This window comes from Lithobates pipiens, unplaced genomic scaffold, assembly GCF_037356315.1.
Source record: "Lithobates pipiens isolate NorthernLeopardFrog02 unplaced genomic scaffold, aLitPip1_a1.2 Scaffold_19, whole genome shotgun sequence".
In the NCBI taxonomy this organism is placed as follows: Eukaryota; Metazoa; Chordata; class Amphibia; order Anura; family Ranidae; genus Lithobates; species Lithobates pipiens.
In genome coordinates this window covers 181,025,549-181,046,823 of record NW_027507764.1, presented here as the reverse complement: position 1 = coordinate 181,046,823, position 21,275 = coordinate 181,025,549, and the positions used below count along the sequence as shown (strand labels likewise).

Below are 21,275 nucleotides of genomic sequence, written 5' to 3'. Positions count from 1 at the left end.
ATATATATATATATATATACATACACACACACACACACACACACACACACAGCCTATTACCTCCCTCTCAAAACGCTATGCTTCTGACCTCTCTCTTTGGATGGCAAAATTGCATATTTCCTTATTTAAAGTTGTCTCACAATATCTAAGAAAGAAAGCCTCCGATATCCTGGTTACTTTAGCTGACTTAATACCAAAGGAATCTCATTGCGAACTGACCTCTGCACCTTACTTAACCACTTGCCGACCGCCGCACGACAATGTACGTCGACAGAATGGCACGGGCAGGCATATGGGCGTACCTGTACATCCCTGCCTTCCCGCGGGTGGGGGGCCCGATCGGGCCCCCCCCGGTGCCAGCGGCGGTCGGTATCCGTGCAGGAGCGATCCGGGATGAGGGGGCGGCCATTCATTCATGGCCACCCCCTCGCGATCGCTCCTGACGAATGGGAGTGAAGCATTGCATCACTTCCTCTCCTGTAATGTAAACACAGGAGAGGAAGTGATGTAATCTCTCCTCCGTGTCGGTATTTTTCGTTCCGGCACCGAGGAGAGAGGATCGGTGAGTTGCACCAACACGACACTTCACAGTAGAACATGCCAGGCACACTCACACCCCCCTTTACCCCCCGATCACCCCCCAATTACCCCTGCCCCCCCAGTCACAGTGACACCAATTGCATTTTATTTATTTTTTGCATTGGTGTCATTTGTGACTGTAATAACTGTTAGGGCAGTTAGGGTTAGCCCCCTTTAGTTCTAATGTACCCCCCTAACCCCCCCAATAAAGATATAACCCCGTGATCACCCCCCGTCGCCAGTGTCACTAAGGCTGGGTTCACATTGCAGCGGTTTATGAGAACGGATGTGATTCGCACCGCACTGCAGTGCAAATCACATCCGATCTCTGTGCGATTCGAGTTCAGCCATTCGCCGCACCCGCCGCACACGCCGGAAATTCGCACGGGATCCTTTTTTTGGTCCGCAGCAGAATCGGATCGCATGGGTGTTCATACCATGCGATCCGAGTTTGCAGATCGCACTGCGATATGCGAACTGATCTGGGGGTGTCAGTAACATTTCACTGACACTCCCAGCAGTTTGCATAGGGCAGTGTGAACTGCCGCCGGGAGGCATGCGATGCGGGAACCCGCCGCGGATTCGTGGCGTACCTGCATCGCTCCAGTGTGAACCCAGCCTAATAAGCGCTCATTTTTCTGATCGCTGTATTAGTGTCACAGGTGACGCTAGTTAGGCAGGTAGGTATTTAGGTTCGCCGCAGCTTTTTATAGCGCCAGGGACCCCCATATACTACCGCATAAAGCCCCCTGATTGCCCCCTAGTTAACCCTTTCACCAGTGATCACCATATAACTGTTACAGGTGACGCTGGTTGGTTAGTTATTTTTTTATAGTTTCAGGGCACCCGCCATTTATTACCTAGTCTCACTAGTGTACCCCTAAATTTAGGGGTGTCTACTTTCCAAAATGGGGTCATTTGGGGGGGGGGGTTTGTACCATCTTGGCATTTTATGGCCTTCAAAACTGTAACGCCCTTAGAAAGCCTGAAGGCGGTGCTTGGTTTTCGGGGCCCCGTACGCGGCTAGGCTCCCAAAAAGTCCCACATATGTGGTATCCCCGTACTCAGGAGAAGCAGCAAAATTTATTTTGGGGTGTCATTTCACATATGCCCATGGCATGCGTGAGCAATATATCATTTAGTGACAACTTTGTGAAAAAATAAAATAAAACATTTTGTAATTTTCCCGCAACTTGTGGCAAAATATAAAATATTCCATGGACTCAACATGCCTCTCAGCAAATAGCTTGGGGTGTCTACTTTCTAAAATGGGGTCATTTGTGGGGGTTTTGTGCCATCTTGGCATTTTATGGCCTTCAAAACTGTAATAGGTAGTGAGAAGTGAAATCAAAAATTTACGCCCTTAGAAAGCCTGAAGGCGGTGCTTGGTTTTCGGGGCCCCGTACGCGGCTAGGCTCCCAAAAAGTACCACATATGTGGTATCCCCGTACTCAGGAGAAGCAGCAGAATTTATTTTGGGGTGTCATTTCACATATGCCCATAGCATGTGTGAGCAATATATCATTTAGTGACAACTTTGTGTAAAAAAAAAAAAAAAAAATTTTTTGTCATTATTCAATCGCTTGAGGCAAAAAAATAAAATATTCAATGGGCTCAACATGCCACTTATCAATTTCCTTAGGAGGTCTACTTTCCAAAATGGGGTCATTTGGGGGGGTTTTGTACTGCCCTGCCATTTTAGCACCTCAAGAAATGAGATAGGCAGTCGTAAACTAAAAGCTGCGTAAATTCCAGAAAACTTACCTTAGTTTGTAGATGTGACAACTTTTGCGCAAACCAATAAATATACAGTTATTGACTTTTTTTTTACCAAAGACATGTGGCTGAATACATTTTGGCCTAAATGTATGACTAAAATTCAGTTTATTGGATTTTTCTAATAACAAAAAGTAGAAAGTATCATTTTTTTCAAAATTTGCGGTCTTTTTACGTTTATATCGCAAAAAATAAAAATCGCAGAGGCAATCAAATACCATCAAAAGAAAGCTCTATTTGTGGGAAGAAAAGGACGCAAATTTTGTTTGGGTACAACATTGCATGACCGCGCAATTACCAGTTAAAGCAGCGCAGTGCCAAATTGTAAAAAGACCTCTGTTCATTGACCAGCAAAATGGTCCGGTCTGAAAGTGGTTAAAAGGTTGTATTGTTGCTTGCAGTGGAGGTTGACCACTTCCTTACATTCAAGACCTTTATATACATACTAGAACTACACAGCTAGAACTACTACCCCTCTTATTCCTGCTACCATTTTGTCTTAAATATAGTTATTCAATGCTTATAGACATTAAGCACTCCACACACCTAAATGCACCAGAAAAGTGTCCATGTGTATGGCTAACTGCATGCACCATAGGCCGCGTACACACGGGCGGATTGTCTGCCCAACTAAGTTCGTCAGACAATCCGACAGACAGTCCGTCCAACTTTTAAATGGACAGACTTGACCACACACGATGAACAGACAGTCCGCTGAAAGCTTGCGCGATGACGTGTACAGCACGTACGACGGGACTAGAAATACGACGTCCAATACACTGCAATGCAACCTTCGGCGTGTAAATCCTTTCCGAGCATGCGCCATACTTAGTCCGTCCAACTTGCCTACACACGAGCGGACTGTCCGCTGAAACCAAGTTTGGACGGACAAAATTACGGAAATTCCGAAAGACTTAGTCCGTCAGACTGTCCGCTGAAAAAGTCCGCTGAAGCCCACACACGATCGGATTGTCCGCTGAAACACGGTTCAGCGGACTAAGTTGGGCAGAGAATCCGCCCGTGTGTACGCGGCCATAGACAGCAGCTATTCTTTCAGGGGAGGCTTGCACATATTGTAAGTAGGACTAAATGTAGAACCATTGAGAGGACCATGAGCATGGAAATAGGAAGAGTACAAGTCCTATGTCTTCTGAGGCTGTAATGTCAACCCAAAAAGTAAGGTCTATTGTTCCCAGATACCCCACTCTATCCAAAATATGAACTATTTGTTGTCATACCTGTAGCTCTGCTCTCAGTCTTTTATTTTCCTCATCCAGTTTCACCTCTTTCTTCTGCATAGAAGCAATCTCATTATTCTTGCTGACCCGAAAGATCTCATATTCCTTCTTCAAGCGTTCATATTCAGCAGCATACTCAAGGTCCACTGATGCAGTGGATTTAAAACTAGCCCCAATCACCCTTGGTCCACGTCTGAAAGAACTGCGTAGAAGGCGTGCCTTGGGCTTTACCTCCACCGGAATCTCACAAGCTTCTCCCCCTCCACCGCCATATGTATCTTCAATCACTTCTCCAGGGCTGACCATGGACGATGCTGTCCCCATGATGAGATTTGTAAAGATTTGGGAAACACTGCTACCTCTCCATCATTGTGAATTCTGGAAGACACAATTATACAAAATTATCAATTTTTACGGATCACTGCTTTATGTACTATTATATCCCACTGCTTTGGATTTCAGCCAACAACGGGAAGTCAGGCGATCACTGTATTTGTGGCAGGATCAATGGGTACTTTTCTCTACATACAGATTTTATAAAAGGAGGTGGAAAAACATGGGAAGTCGCTTTTCCTGCGACTTTGGACATCAGAGTCACATGAAAAGTTGTACCCCATGATTCCCAATGATAACCATTCATATCTGTGCGTCATCAAGTCGCACCAACTCCAAAGTAGTCCCTGTACTACTTTGGTCTGACTTTGATGCGAGTTGAGGTCAATAGACCTCAAGTTTACACAGGCATTCCCTGAAATCGTGTCAAAATCACGCAAATTTCAAGTCGCGGCAGTGTGCAAGGGGCCTTATTAATCTGCCACAAAGCAAAACACCTGTGTGAGAAGGTTCTGATGGAAGCTGCAAATCCCTCTTTATACACCACATACTATTTCTAAACCAGTGAAGCTAGATCAATACACCGCGTCACTGCTTAGGAATGAATAGAGCATAGTCAAATTATAGCTGCATCCATTAGTGCCCTCTTACACAGTTTTTTATTTTATTTTTTCTGACAGTGCCCCTTTAATCTAGACACTGGTAAGCTGAGTAAAATAAAGCCACTTTGTAGTAATGTTACATTATTATTAATATTTTTTTTTAGACCTAGTATTTATATTAGGGATGCACTGAAATTTCGGCCACCGAAACATATCGCCCGAAAATGGCCTTTTCGGCATTTTGCCGAAAGAGAATTCTTGCCGATAATGGCGCCGAAAATCGCGCATGCGCAGTAGCGGTGGGAGAAACTTCGAATGACATCACTCGTTCTGTGGGCGGCTTGCACGTTCCTCGCGGATAAGACGCCGCACTCGTAAGCACGTTCCCTGCTGAGACGCTGGCACCTTCCCCGCGGACGCTCCTCGTGCTTGTGAGACGCTGCTGGGACCCGAGAGACGCTGCTGGGACCCGAGACGGCTTCATAGAGGGCTGCACATACTGAAGTACAACAGTGGGCACTGTCCCTCCTGGATGGCTACCATTACTACTATTCGCCGGTGAGCAATGCATTGCCTTTTTGCCTTAAACTGCCAAACAATCCAACTAATTTATTTTACTATACTACTGAAACTGTCATAGCAGTCAAACAACATGTATTACTTACGCCTTTGTGCCTTTTGTGCCATGCAGTATGGTATTAATTAAATGTCTTACAGTACATCGTGATGTAGCAAAAAAAATAAAAATGTAAACTGATTTGAAATGGAATGGCATGCTATTTACTCTGTAGTACTAGTATACTATAAAATGTATGCCCTTGTTGTCATTGAATTATTCATTTGGTATAGTATAGCACACTGACATGACATGATTTTTTTAAAACATGACAGCAGGCAATATAATATATTATTATATTTAACAACTATATATATATATTGTATATTTTATTGTACAACAACAAGCACATGAAGTTATAGTATTATATTATACTGCAGAATAGCGCCAAAAAAATTAAATATAGCATGCAATTTACATGCAAGCAATCCATTCCATTTGCAATGAAATTTAATCAGTGCAATTATATTATCTTTTGGTACAAGTCGGGAGATGTACTGCAGTGCAGACATATTAGTAACTACCTTGCATGGCAAGAGCTGCAGCGTTTAAAAAAAAAAGTGATAGTTTGTTATTTTTTTAAAGCTGCCTCCTGGGGTTTAGCTTTAAAATTAATTTCGTCCTTTTTTTTCTTTTCCCCCTCAGATTTCACTCCCACTATAGATCATTCTATGCTATTATTCTGCGCTACCAGCAAAGGTGGACCATGTCTGCAGTGTGGAAATATTTTAAAGTTTCTGATAAAGACCCCAAATTTGCAATCTGTAGTCTTTGCTCAGCAGAAATTTCAAGAGGGGGTACAGTGCCAAGGCATTTTTCAACAACAGGTTTGATACACCATCTGAAAACACGACATCCAGTTCAGCATTCAGATTACAAGAAAACAGTGCCACTTCCAAAAAGTGACTCAGGCTCAACACCATCTGTGGCCACGGTCTTTGAAAAGGTTAAAAAATTTGCAAGTGACAGTCCCAAAGCTCGTGCCATAACAGATAAAATTATGGAATTTATTGCATTAGACGACCAGCCATTCTCTGTTGTGGAGGACATTGGATTCCGTAGGCTTATGCAACATATTGAGCCGTGTTACTCACTACCAAGCAGACGCTACTTTGCAGATACCTGTCTACCTGAATTGTTTTGCAGTGTTAGAAAACACGTTCAAGAGCTCATGACTACCGACATCATAGCAATCATTTTTACTACCGACATTTGGACTTCAGACGTCAGTCCAACGAGCATGCTTAGCCTGACAGCGCAGTGGATAGATGACAAATTTAAATTGCAAAACATCCTACTTAACGCACGTGAGTTTGTTGGATCACATACTGCAGCAGCAATAGCTGACACTTTAAAATCCATGCTTGACACTTGGCACATTAAGAAGTCTAAAGTGCATTTGATTGTACGAGATAATGCGCGGAACATGGCAAAGGCAATGGAGGACAGTGAACTTAAAAGCATACCGTGTATGGCACACACGCTGCAATTGGCTGTGAATAAAGGATTGCTGAGTCAGCGCACCATATCTGATATTGTATCAAAAGGAAGAAAAATTGTGGGTCACTTTAAGCATTCTCCACTTGCTTATTCCAGATTACAAGCTTTGCAGATACAGTTTGGAATGCCACCGAAACGACTGCAGCAAGATGTAGCCACTCGTTGGAACAGCACCTACTATATGCTGCAAAGTCTTTTTGAACAAAAGCGTGTCTTAGCTGCATACATTGCAGATTACGAGCTGCCGGCAACACTGAGTGCACATCAGTGGATGTTAGTTGAAAATAGTTTGTCTCTTCTATCTCCATTTGAACAGTTAACAAAAGAAATAAGCTCAACTAATGCTTCCATTTCTGAAGTTATTCCCTTGATTGCCGCACTGAAGCGTCTGCTAGGAAAAGAGATAGAAACAGACCATGGCGTAAAAACGGCTAAAACCACTCTACTGGAGGCTGTTACCAACCGGTTTCAAGACACCGAGTCCAACCCTCTGTACTGCATTGCAACAGTTCTAGATCCTCGATTTAAAGAGCATTATTTTAATGTTGAGAAAAAGCAGCGTGCACGGGAAATGATACAGGCACAAATGGAGGTGGTGGAAGCATCCGGTGAAGGAGTTTTGAGGTGTAGCACAGAGGAAAGTGAGAAGAAACGGTTGCATACAAGTGAAGAGGAACACGCTCCCTCCATATCTGATATGTTTGAAGGAATTTTACATGAATGCACCCCGGTCCATAGCAGTGCAACAACAAGTGCAGCTACCCAACAGCTGGACATTTATTTAGCTGAACAGCCTATCGCCAGAAGTGACAATTCCCTTGTGTACTGGCGCATCAACAAACAACGTTTTCCTTTGCTTGCACAGATTGCACGCAGATATTTATCTGCCCCAAGCACCAGTACAGAGAGTGAGAGACTATTCAGTCTAGCATCTCATATTCTTGACGAGAAGAGAAACCGTCTCTCCTGTGAGAAAGCGGAGCAACTTTTGTTCTTAAAGCTAAATCTGCCACTTATACTGAAATAGATTTATAAATCCGTAGCATAGACTAATTCCTTTACCATGTTATTGAACATAGTAAATGAATTGGCATTGGACTGTGCTATTGGACAATTGGAACATACAACATAGTATGACTGACTACCAGTATGTTCCAGTTGTCTAGTTGTGCCATACTGCCATTAGTTGTTTGTTCATTGTAGTAGTTCTACAGTTTTTGCACTTCTTCAATTTAAGAGATCTCCAGTTTTAGTACTGCACACAGTCACACACATCATACATAGTTTGTTGCTGTTGGGCCAAACTATATCTCTCTCTCCCTAAGCTTTCAGCCCGCTGCATGTGCAAAACTGTATGTCCTGTATCTGTGGCTGTCTACATATTCCAGTACTATACACTATACCACACTGTGTTCCAGATATGGGCAGAGACTTCCAGAAACAGACTAGTCTACATTGCTTGCTGTGATTGCCCGAGCACCGCTGCTGTAGACCAGACTGTAGACTGTGTTCCAGGCTGTCTCTGCTCATACCCGGGGGCCGGAAAACAGTGTGGTCTACTGTATGACTGTGTGTGTAACCCGCAGCTACATACATACACTTTTATCGCACATGCAGCCGCTGACACCTTAGGGAGAGATAACTGAATTACTACTAGTTCTTCTGGTTTAAGTTGAAAATTAATAAAGTCTAAGACATTAAGTCTTCTTAGACTTAGTCTTAGTCGTTTTATTTTTATATTATTTTATTTCATTTTTTTTTATTTATTTTGTTGTTATGGTTCAATGTGCACTGACTGCAGTCTACACTGCAGGATATGCGGTAGTAATTTATCATTTAATTTTGTATTTTATTTTATTTTATGATTTTATCTTCTGTGTCCACTGTCCAATTTATTTGGGTTGCTTTATTAAAGTACTGTTATTTTCCATTACTGGACTATTCTTTTATTCATAAAATTAATGATTCAGTTGAATATGAATACTATAATGAATAATACTATATAAGGCAATTTTATATATATATATTTTTTTAATATATAAAAAAAGCCATTTTCGGTTTCGGTGCTGTTTCGGTATCGGTTTCGGTTTTCGGCCTAGTGTATTTTTCATTTTCGGTATCGGTTTCGGCACCAAAAAACCCATTCGGTGCATCCCTAAATTTATATTGTACAATGTTACCCAAGAAAAACTAATTAATTTGCTTAAAACTCTGTTTAGACCTGTGCTTTGCAGTAACATATAATTGTACATATTATATGGCAACTCGTTATCACATGCACTGCAGTCCCCAGCATTGATGTCAGCGGCAGCAATAGTCATTTCCAGCACTGTTGTCAGTGGCAGCAACTATAACCACCAGCATTTGTGTCAGAGAACAGCCCCCAGCATTGATGTTAGTGACCTCAGTAATAACCTGTGGCTTTGGTGTCAGTGGCCATAAATATTACTGCCAGCACTGGTATCAATGGCTGCAATAATAATCTCCAGGATAGGGGTCAGTAGCTGCAATTATTATAACCCTCATTGGCAGTACTATTAAACATCCCTGCCAGCCTCCATTGGTGTGCAAAGGTATTTCAACCCCTTCATTGGTGGTCAGTGGCAGTGATATTTACCCCCCTTCATTGGTGGCCAGTGGCACTTAACCCCCTTTATTGGTGGTTTGTGCCAGAAATATTTAACCCCCCTGCATCGGTGGTCAGTGGCATTTAACCCGCTTCAGGAGGCAGAGATATTTAACCTCTGCATTTGTAGTCAGTGGCAAAGATATTTAACCCCCTTCATTGGTGGTCAGTGGCAGAGATATTTAACCCAATTCGTTGGTGGTCGTTGGCAAAGATATTTAACCCCCTGCATTGGTGGTCAGAGGCATTTAACCCCTTTCAATAGTGGTCAGTGGCAGAGATATTTAACCCCCTGCAATGTTGATGAATGTTAGTGATATTTAACCTCCCTGCATTGGTATTCAGTGGCAGTAGAATTTACTCCCCCCCTTCAATTGGTGTTCAGTGGCAGTGGTGTTCAACCATTTGTGGTTGCTTCACTGATCAAATGCTCTTGCACTGCTCTCTCTCCCTTTATCTACCCATGATGTCCGGTTGAGGAAATACTTTTGTCGAGTAGAGATCACTCCACCTGACAATACCATCATTCTTTCAGTGACAGGTATTGGAACACATAGAACATTCCAGCACCTGGTACCCCACTCTACCTAATGTCAGGTGTCTTGAACCTTGCAGAAAAACTCACAGGACAGTGCCCAAAATCCTGGGACTGTCTCTGGCAGGATCAGAGGCACATGATAATTGAAATAAACTACCAACAGAGGTAGCAAGACAGTCAACAGTAAATGGCATCAAACATGCTTGGGATAAACATAGATCTACAGTCAAAAATAAATAAATAAAAGATACACAGACTTGATGGACTACTCAGACTTTTTCTGCTGTCACTTTTCTATGTTTCTATGTAATTATGCTTGAGGGTGGATGATTGTGAGTAATGTGGTCTACCATAACACCAGGCAATTTATGTTTTTTTTTTCTTCTTTAGTTTGGTAAAGAGTAGTGAAAAGGTCAGAACTAGGGATGAGTTTAGGCGTGTTCCAGTGTTAGTTCAAACATGCCTGAGCTAACCCGCTAGAAAGCAGTCACTGAAGACCACCAATCATAAGCGGCTGAAGCATTCCTCGCCCCACAGTCACGTGTATTCAAGCTCATCCTAAGGGCCCTTTCACACAGGCCTTCCAATCAGGTCGGCCTGTCAGTTTTTCAGGTGGACCTGCTCGGAAGTTTTAGGCAGCTATATGGACAGGTGGATGTAAATGGACTTGTGTCTGTTTATACCCACCTCATCTGAGCTCATCCAGGTAAAGGAAAAAAAAAACCTGGACTTAAATGTTCCAGATTGCAGGTAGGCTAATGTAATTAGGCACAAGTCCAGTTGCTCATGGAACCACCACAGGTCCGAGGTGCTAATTTCGGACACAAACAGGACAGGCATAGATGTAAAAAAAAAAACTAACATCTGGCCCATTCAGCTCTAATTCAGCAGGGGGTCTGCTCATGGATCCCCTGTTTACTGGAGTGGAGCAGCTCCTCGTTTTTCATCTGTCTGTTTTTGGATGAAAAACGGACAGCAATACATTCCTATGGGCTGACAGGTGTAAACGGATAATCACTTGTTTACATCTGCCTTTATCTGTGTTTCAGGTCCGTTATTTTTTATTTTATTTTTTATCTGAATGGATGCCATATGGATGTCATGTTTAGGCAAGTTGCAAGTTGTGTGGAGGTGGGGGGGTCTCTGCCCCTATCAAGAGCGAGGGACTGTTTTCGGGAACATACTGGGATCCCCTGGCCTGGAGATGCTTTTATGAATTGAATTAGAAGAATGGCACTTTATCTGACTATGAAATGTAGCTTTCTCGTCAAGAAGCGGTAAATATACACACTTAACTCTGCTATAACCAATATAAAATGATTATGGAAAATAAATGATATATTTATAGATAATACAATTCAAAGTTTTTCTTTCTCGCATAGAATAAACCCCCCCGAAGAAGACCGTTACATATATAGGTCGAAACGTGTAGGGTTATCGTGTGAAACGCTTGTTAAGTTGTTTGTTACTATACACAGAATGAGTTCATATGTGTGTTTTTTTCCAATATTGACGAGATATGTGTTTTTGATGTCAAGACCAGAATTGCCTTTATGACTCCTGTGCATTAATGCATTATATGTCCTTTTTGTTACTACATCCATTATAAAGAAATACTACTTTAAAAAAAAAAAATCATTATTGCTTGTCTTAATACCTCCTTGCTGCTAAACCCCCCCCCCCCAAGAGGGAATTTCTATTCAATTCAATGAATTGGGGTGCGCAGCTTCAACAACTCACATCTATGTGTTACCTATTCTACAAACATTTATCTATGATTGGTTTCTGCAACAACTAAGGCCCCTTTCACAAAAACGTTCTGATCAGGTCCACCAGTCAGTTTTTCTGGCAGACCCCATCAGAACTCCCTTTCTTCTCTATGGAGTGGCGGGTGTAAGCGGACATGTGTCCATTTACACCCGACGACATTCAATCCGATCCGATCTGCCAAAAAGAGACAGATGAGGATCCCCTTCCCCTTCCGTCCATTGGATCAGATGTAATGACAGTTGGTCTGTTTACATTCGACCGCCCATAGAAGAAAGCGAGCTTATGTAAAGGAGGCACAGACCTGTCATCCGCCTGCTCAGCGAGAATCAGCGAACAGATCTCCTGCTGAGCAAGCGGATTGCAGCCACTGTCCACCCCATGTGAAAGGGGCCTAAGACCCCTTTCACACTGAGCTGCCCTCGGCATCAGCGGTAAAGCAGTGCTATTTTTAGTGCTGCTTTACCGTCGTTTTAGCGGTGCTATTTCGCCGCTAGCGCCACTTTGCCGGCGGTATAGCAGCGCTGCCCCATTGCTGTTTTCAATGGGGAGGAGTGGCGTATTCACTGCTCCTACACTGATGCAAAGAAGCTGCTGGCAGGATTTTTTGTTATGACCTGCTAGTGCAGTGCCCTTTCACACTGAGTTTGCAGCTGAGGCATTTTTCAGGCGCTATGCAGGCACTATCTTTAGTGCTGTATAGTCTGAAAAATGCCTCAGTGTGAAAGGGGTCTAAATTAAAAAAAACTTGGATGTAAGCTGAACTGAAAGCGGCCTTGCAAACTAATGTAACCTGATTTAGTCTGAATCTGTATTCATTTTTTCAGTTTTGTCTAAGACCCCTTTCACACTGGGGCACTTTGCAGGCGCTACAGCACTAAAAATAGCACCTACAAAGCACCCTGAAACAGCCGCTGCTGTGTCTGCAATGTGAAAGCCCCGAGAGCTTTCACACTGGAGCGGTGCGCTGGCAGGACGCTCAAAAAAGTCCTGCTAGCAGCATCTTTGGAGTGGTGAAGGAGCCATATATACATTGCTCCTGTCCATTGAAATCAATGGGGCAGCTTGACTAAACCGCCAACATAGCGCTGCTGAAGCAGCACTTTGTGGTGGTTTTTAACCCTTTCTCAGCTGCTAGAGGGGGTAAAACCGCCCCGCTAGTGGCCCAATAGCACCACTAAAACGACGGTAAAATGGTGATAAAAATAGCTACATTTCCCGCTGACGCCTGGGTGCCGCCAGTGTGAAAGGGGCCTTGGCAAAAAATGTGACTGAGCACATTGGAGGCATGATTTCAAACACCACATTTCACTGCGATTTTGGGGGAAATTTGAAAGACAGCGGGGGGGGGGGGGGGTGCGTTGTGTGGATGCGGGGGATTCACCTTGAATGTGTGGATGAGGTATGAGGGTCAGGTCTTTCTGTTTAACCTGCTGGTTGAACAAAAAAAAAAAATGGGACTGATCTATGGCCCACCTTAATCAGAACCAAGGTCACCATCTAGCAGATTTCCCTGCAGAAGAAAAACAGGAAGTATGTGAAAATATCTACAAAATAAGAGGAAATTCTGCCTCTGGCAGTTGTCGCCAGAAATGATGTCTCTCTTGGAAGATAAACCCTTTACTATTAGTGACAACTTTGTGAATTTCCTTTACCATCTATTCTGGGGATCAATGGCTTCCCAGATAAATAGTGAGATTAAATTTCCTAATGGGGACACAGGCATAATAAATAATAAAAGCTGGTCATTGTAAGCACCCCTTGTCAGTAGGAAATGGTCTATCTCATCCCTGTAAACTGCTACATTGGCAAGAGAGCTTGTTCTGTTGAAAAACAACAGACTTGGTGACTAGAGCACCAGATCAAAACAGAAAGAAAGCTTAGAAAGAAAACTGATGCAGCCATCACATCTAAGAATCAGTAAGCCGCAATATAATAAAATGTTTGCTTCTGGGTTTCATACTGCTTTAAAGTGGAACTTTACCCATAACAACTTAAAAAAATAATGTTCTTTAGCAAGAAACATACATTCCATATTAATAATAATGCTACCAAATGAGTATGTGCTGTATGTAAATTGTCTCCAGCATTGCTCCTGTCTCTTCTTGCTTGAGGCTGCCATTTTTCTGAAGCCCACAGCCCCTCAACAGCAGAAAATCATAAAGCGGAACTAAACCCATAGATTTACCGGTTTCAAAAAACAGTTACATTCCTGGAATGTTGGAAATGCAAACTGCCACATTTGATTGTGTCCTCAACCAAACTGTCATACCATGAAATGCCTGGTGTCATAACTGATCACATGTGCAGCACCATGGCAGTTGCAGTTAAAACAGAAGCAGCTTCCTTGGCTGCAAGGCTGCTTTCACACTGAGGAGGGGGGGGGGGGGGCTGTTGACGGTAACACGCATATATGCGGTCTGATTCCTGTCCAAATGCAGTTTGCACTGCGATCTGTGAAAAACGATGGGGGGGGGGGGGGGGGGCACGCATGTGATTCGCACCTGCACTGTGGCATCGATTGCATGTGATGTCTGTGCATCGCAAGTTCAGCCATACATGGCTGAACTCGCCTTGGATTTGCACAAAAATAGTGCAGGAACTTTTTTTTTGTCCCGCACTGGAATCAAATCACATGGGTGTTCTCACCCATGCGATCTGATTCCTGTGCGAGTTCACAGATCGCAGTGCGAACTGGGGGTGTCATTAACATTGTATTGACACCCGCAACGGTTTGCAGAGGGCAGTGTGAAGAGAGAGATTCGATGCGGGAACGTGTGTGTGCGGCATAAGACCTCTTTCACACTGGGGTGCATTTCAGGTGCTTTAGCGCTAGAAATAGCCTCTGCTAAGCACCTGAAAACCACCTCCCATTCATTACCAGTGTGCCTTTTCACATTGGGGTGGTGCGCTTGCGAGATGGAAAAAATCTTTAGGGTGCTTTGGGAGCACCTGCCCATTGGAATGAATGGGCAGCGATTTTAAAGTGCTTTGAAAGTGCCACAAAACGTGAGATTTTTAACCCCTTTTTTGGGGTTAAAAATGCCCCGCTAGCAGTTAAAAATCGCTGCTTAAACATCGGTAAAGCGTCGCTGAAACGAGCGAAGCTTTACCACGAGCGCACGGGCGTCCCCAGTGTGAAAGAGGTCTTAAAGTAACTTAGTGCCGTATCGCTAACAATGGTCTGGTCATAAAGGAGGGGGGTAAATCTTCCGCAAATCAAGAGTTTAAACAGTACAGACATTTTCAATATTGTTTTTTTTTGGGGGGGGGGGGGGGGGGGCAGCCCGAAGGACTTCATTTTTTGACTAAAGATATACTTTAAAGAAGAAGAAGAAAATAAAAAAAAAATATGAATATAAAGATTTTTTTTAAAACTGTCACATGATAGGAGATGTATTTAGAGGAAGATCAATGCTGGAATCAGAAGCCCCTCAACCCAAGACTTGTGGCAGGAAATCAGGACAATTGGCACTTCTGGAACATTCACTTACTAGTCAGCGTGAGCTTGGAAGTTCCATGAACCGTTATCTACAATGATAAAGTCTATCAGCAGCTTACAAACCACCATCACTGCACCCTGTTGCCCCAGGGAAAAAAGTAAATAACTTACTGTCTGGTTGCCACGGAGAGGGAAGACTCATCAACACTGTTGGCAAGTCAATGTCAGCATTGCTTTGAAACAATAAAGTTTATCTTATTGAAGAAAAAAAAGGAAAAGGGGACAACTCTTTTGGCAGAATAGGCGTGGTTGGAATGTCCAGTTCCGGGTGGTTGCTATGGAGAGGTGTGAGCGGCCTTGGTAACCGTCCGCGGGAGAGAACACCGAGACATTCTTGAGGAATCTTATCCCTCGAAGCTTAGAATAACCGCCGACATGGCCGCTCTGCAGATTAAAGACGGGGAGTACACTGCAACCATCTATAAAATGGTGAGACACGGCGCTTCCATTAAAAACACAAGCCGATCATGGCATCTTCACCTTGTTAAACATATCTAGTGTAGTTTGGAGAAGAGTGTGCTGGTGTTACACCAGAATCGGAAAGGTTATTATTGCTGTGTCCCAGTAAGGGAGATTTCCCTGCACTTCCTGTCACCAGAGATACAGCAGGAAGTGAAGACCCCACATCTGTCATTTGTTATTGGGACAAGCGTCCTCTGCTGCATGTTGGGGGCTGGGTCATCCACTGACAGAGCCTTAAGCCTTGTACGCACGGTCGGATGTTTGATGACAGGCTGTTGGCGGAAAATCCGACCGTGTGTGCGCTCCATCGGATAATTCTTCTCGGATTTTCCGCAAATGTTGGATGGAGGGCTTATAAATTTTCAGCGGACAAATATCTGCTGTCGGATTTTCCGATCATGTGTACACAAGTTGGTTGGACAAAAGTTTAAAGTACAAACACGCATGCTCGGAAGCAAGGACGAGCCAGAAGCGGTCAGTCTTGTAAACTAGCGTTCATAATGGTGAATTAATATTTGTGACGTGGCAAATTACGAAATCTCAAAATTCAGCGCACAATTTTCTTCTTCTTTAATGACATAATAATGAAGCTGCTTTGCTGGTGATACTGATGGAGTTATTGCAAACTAATTTTTAAAGGCTTTTTTTTCTAGTGATATGAAGAATAATATTATTATGCTTTTCTTTTTTTTTTTTTTGGGCACATACGTTAACATAGAGGTGCTTTTACAGGCTGAAAAATGCTAAAAGCGTCTAAACATGTTTGACCGTTAATGCATTCCATTGGCCAGAATAAATTAATATTCTGGCCAATGGAATCCATTAATGCTCAAGCACTTGCTGTGCTTATACACGCCTAAGTGCATTATGCGGCTTTATGCGCGTTTTTTAAAGCAGATTTTCTCTTGCCAGGAGTTTAGGCATTCTGAAGAGTAAAGTAAACACCCCGTGTGCATGAGGCCCCAAGCGGTTACAGTAACTGTATATTTTTTTTATATATGGGGAAAAAAGCTTTACACAAATGAGTAAAAGTTTTTTTCCGGCTAACTGCCACTTTCTCTGCGAAACTAAACCCATCAATTTAACAGTTTAAAAAAAAAGTTACATTCTGGAAATAATAACTGACGCATCGATTGTGCTCTCAACTAAACTGTCAAATCATCAATGGCTGGTGTCATAACTGATCACATGTGCAGCACCACGGCAGTTGCAGATCTAGCAGAGGCCAAGGTGGCTGCTTCCTTGACTGAAAACAATAGGAGGTTTAAGTTCCATTTGCACACAGGAAAAGAAATTATGAGTTTTTTTAACTGATTTGAAATGAGATGTATTGCTATGGAACAGCTGACTAAAGATCAGTAATACAACGTTGAGTACAGTGCAGTAAAACAAAAATAGAAAATGTTTCATTTGAGTGCAGTCATTTACTCTCATACGTGTTAACCCTTGTACACACGGTCGGAAATTCAGACGGAAAATGTCCGATCGGACCGCGCTGTCGCATAATCTGACTGTGTGTGGGCTCCATCAGACTTTTTCCATCGGAATGTCCGACCAACAAAGTTTGAGAGCTGGATATAACATTTTCCGACAGCAGGATCCGATCGGACAAAGTCCGATCGTTTGTAGAGAATTCCGATCTGACAAACTGCCACGCATGCTCAGATCAAATTAGAAGACCAAAGCTATTGGCTATTAGCCTGAACGTAAACCCGTGGTAACTAACGAACATCATCACGTTCCGAACTAACAAATTTTCCGAATACTTTGTCCGACCGTGTGTATGCAACACCGGTTTCGGACAAAATCTGTCGGAAAAAATTCGACGGATTTTGTGGTCGGAATGTCCGACCGTGTGTACAAGGGCTTAGAGCTGCACGATTCTGGCCAAAATGAGAATCACGATTTTTTTTTTTACTTAGAATAAAAAGATGACAAATTTCGCAACAGAAAATCTTTCATATTATACAAAAAAAAAAAAAAAATGGGCTAACTTTACTGGTTAGTTTTTTATTTTTTTCTTATTTATCTTTTTGATTCATTAACCACTTGACCACTGGGCACTTAAAGCGGAGGTCCACCCTAAAATGGACCTTCCGCTCATCGGAATCCTCCCCCCCTCCGGCGCCACAATTGGCACCTTTCAGGGGGGAGGGGGGGTGCAGGTACCTGGATAATCCAGGTAAATGCACCCACTTCCAGGATAGCTCTCTGCGGAAAGGGGCGTAGATTACGCCCCTTTCTGCAAGTGCCCGCCCCTTTCTGCAAGTGCCCCGCTGCCTGCTGGGAAAACACACAGATCCCAGAGGCAGCGGGGACCGTCCTTATTGCGCAGCGCATCTCGCGCATGCGCAGTAGGGAACCGGGAAATGAACCCGAAAGGCTCCATTTCCTGATTCCCATACCCAAGATGGCGGCGGCAGCACCCGAGAAATGATCTACAGATCGGCTTCGGGTGCCGACATCGCGGGCGCGCTGGACAGGTAAGTGTCACTATTTTAAAAGTCAGCAGCTGCAGTATTTGTAGCTGCTGGCTTTTAAAAAAAAAAAAAATGCGGAGTCCCGCTTTAAACACCCTTAATAACCAGACCAATTTTCAGCTTTCGGTGCTCTCACATTTTGAATGACAATTACTCAGTCATGCAACACTGGACCTATATGAAATTTTTGTCCTTTTTTTCACACAAATGGAGCTTTCTTTTGGTGGTATTTAATCACCGCTGGATTTTTTATTTTTTGTGCTATAAAAGAAAAAATACAGAAAATTCTGTAAAAAAATGAATTTTTCTTCGTTTCTGTTATAAAATTTAGCAGATTAGTAATTTTTTCTTCATAAATTTTGGCCAAAATTTATACTACTGCATATCTTTGATAAAAATAAGTACAAATTGGTGGATATTATTTGGTCTTTGTGAAAGTTATAGAGTCCACAAACTATGGTGCCAATATCTGAAAATTGATCACACCTGAAGTACTGACGGCCTATTTCAATTCTTGAGACCCTAACATGCCAGAAAAGTACAAATACCCCCCAAATGACCCCTTTTTGGAAAGAAGACATTCCAAGGTATTTAGTAAGAGGCATGATGAGTTTTTTGAAGTTGTAATTTTTTCCCACAATTCTTTTCAAAATCAAGATTTTTTTTACTTTTTTTTTTTTTTTCACAAAATTGTCATATTATCAGTTTATTTCTCACACAGCATATGCATACCACAAATTACACCCCAAAACACATTCTGCTATTACTCCCGAGTATGGTGATACCACATGTGTGAGACTTTTACATAGTGTGGCCTCATACAGAGGCCCAACATGCAGGGAGCGCCATCAGGCGTTCTGTAGCACCCAGGACAATTCTGACATTTCTCTCCTACATGTAAAAATCATCATTTATTTGCTAGAAAATTACATCGAATCCCAAAACATTATATATGTTTTTTTAGCAAACACCCTGGAGAATACAATGGTGGTCGTTGCAACTTTTTATCTCGCACGGTATTTGCGCAGCACTTTTTCGAATGCTTTTTTTGGGAAAAAAAACAGTTTTGTACTTTAAAAAAAAAAAAAACACAGTAAAGTTAGCCCAATTTTTGCATAATGTGAAAGATGAAGTTACACCGAGTAAATCGATACCTAACATGTCACTCTTTAAAATTGCACAGGCTCGTGGAATGGCGCCAAACGTCGCTACTTAAAAATCCCCATAGGCGACGATTTTTTTTTTTTTTTACTGGTTATATGTTTTGAGTTACAGAGGAGGTCTAGGGCTAGAATTATTGCTCTCGCTCTAACGTTCGCAGCGATACCTCACATGTGTGGTTTGAACACCGTTTTCATATGTGGGCGGGACTTGCGTATGCGTTTGCTTCTGCATGCGAGCACATGGGGACAGGGGCGCTTTAAAAAAAAAAAAAATGTATTGTTCATTTTACTTTATTTATTTTAGTTTGACATTTTGTTCCCCAAAAATAAATTTTTTGATCACTTTTATTCCTATTACAAGGAATGTAAACATCCCTTGTAATAGGAATATGGCATGACAGGTCCTCTTTACAGTGAGATATGGGGTCAATAAGACCCCGCATCTCACCTCTAAGCTGGGAAGCCTGAAAAAAAAAAAAGATTCTGGATTTGATTGTATTGGCGAGTCGGTAGAAGCACCGGAGGGTGGCGGGAGGGGGGGGGGTGTCTATGGCTGGGTATTGCAGGGTATCACCGACTATGGCTGGGTATGGCTGGGTATCTAAGAGTATGGCTGGGTATCTCAGAGTATGGCGTTGCAGAGTATTGCGTTGCAGAGCATTGCAGGATATTGGAGGGTGTTGCAGAGCATTGCAGAGTGTTGCACGGAATTGGCGGGTGTTGCAGAGTGTTGCAGAGCGTTGCAGGGTATTGCAGGGTATTGCAGGGTAATGCAGAGTAATGCAGAGTAATGGTATTGCAGGGTATTGCAGGGTATTGCAGGGTAATGCAGGGTAATGCAGGATATTGCAGGGTATTGCAGAGTATTTGCAGGGAATTGAGGGGTTAATTTTCGGTGAGCAGCGATGTGGGCACTGCAGATGCAGCCCACATCGCTGCTGACACCGATCTCTTCCCCCTCCGCTGTTCCGATCGGTACAGAGAGGGGGAGGGAGGAACCGGCGTCATAACATGACGCCGGTTTGTTTACAAGTGATCACTCCGTCATTTGACGGAGCTATCACGTGGTAAACGGCCGCTATGAGCGGCCGTTTACCGTGATCCGTGAAGCCCAGCGGTCATGGATGCTCTCGAGTGCGCGCCCCAGGGGGCGCACGAGAGCGGAATTCTGGGAGGACGTCATATGACGGCCTCCCAGAGTTAAGAAACCGCCCTGTAGCCATCATTCGGCTATAGGGCGGCTGTTAAGTGGTTAAAGTCATATATATATATATTTTTTTAAATGCATTTGAAAGGCCGCTGCGCAAATACATTGTGACATAAAATATTGCAACAACCACCATTTTAGTCTCTAGGGTGTCTACTAAAAATGTGTGTGTGTGTGTGTGTGTATGTGTTTGGGGGTTCTAAGTAATTTTCTAGAAAAAAAAACGATGTTAACTTCAAACCAACAGTGGTTAAACTTTTTTTCACTTAGGCTTCATGCACACGAGACGCAGATGCAAACGCTGCTGGACACATGTTGAAACCGGCGTTTAGAAACACGCGTTTTGCCGCGATTTTTACCGCGATTTAGCGGCGTTTTACCGCGTTTTACCGCGTTTGCGTCTAGAAGCGTTTAGTTAAGCTAACATTATAGACCCTCCCCAGCTCAAAAATTAACTATTTCAGCAATTTTGTGAGACCAGAGTGAGTAGCAGCAGCTGTGAGAGCTGCAGTGTACTTGTATTTAGCGTGTCACTTGCCACGGCACCTGCCACAAGTTGTGGATTGTCCACTTGCCACGTGACTTGCCACATCACCTGCCACGTCACTTGCCATGTCATCTGCCACAAGTTGTGGATTGTCCAACTGCCACGTCACCTGCCACAAGTTTTGGATTGTCCACTTGCCACATCACTTGCCACGTCAGCTGCCACGTCACTTGCCACAAGATGTGGATTGTCCACTTGTCACATCACTTGCCACGTCACTTGCCACATCACCTGCCACGTCACTTGCCACGAGATGTGGATTGTCCACTTGCCACGTCACTTGCCACGTCACTTGCCACGTCACCTGCCACGTCACTTGCCACGTCACCTGCCACAAGT

The 21,275-nt window shown here is 43.2% G+C and overlaps 2 protein-coding genes across 3 annotated transcripts in view; one reads left to right on the top strand and one right to left on the bottom strand.

Moving 5' to 3' along the window:
* Nucleotides 1-15,291, bottom strand: part of NPHP3 (nephrocystin 3) — a 133,390-nt gene extending 118,099 nt beyond the window's left edge. Inside the window, exons 1-2 of the mRNA XM_077491526.1 lie at nucleotides 15,189-15,291; nucleotides 3,594-3,971 (exon numbers count right to left, since the gene is read on the bottom strand). Of these exons, the coding sequence (XP_077347652.1) occupies nucleotides 3,594-3,917 (324 nt within the window). The 5' untranslated portion in view covers nucleotides 3,918-3,971; nucleotides 15,189-15,291. The remainder of the gene's footprint in view (nucleotides 1-3,593; nucleotides 3,972-15,188) is intronic.
* A 35-nt stretch (nucleotides 15,292-15,326) lies between these two features.
* Nucleotides 15,327-21,275, top strand: part of LOC143996469 (intraflagellar transport protein 70A) — an 88,747-nt gene continuing 82,798 nt past the window's right edge. For both annotated transcript variants that reach the window (XM_077491528.1, XM_077491527.1), the window contains exon 1: nucleotides 15,327-15,506. In XM_077491528.1, the coding sequence (XP_077347654.1) occupies nucleotides 15,453-15,506 (54 nt within the window). In that variant the 5' untranslated portion in view covers nucleotides 15,327-15,452. The remainder of the gene's footprint in view (nucleotides 15,507-21,275) is intronic.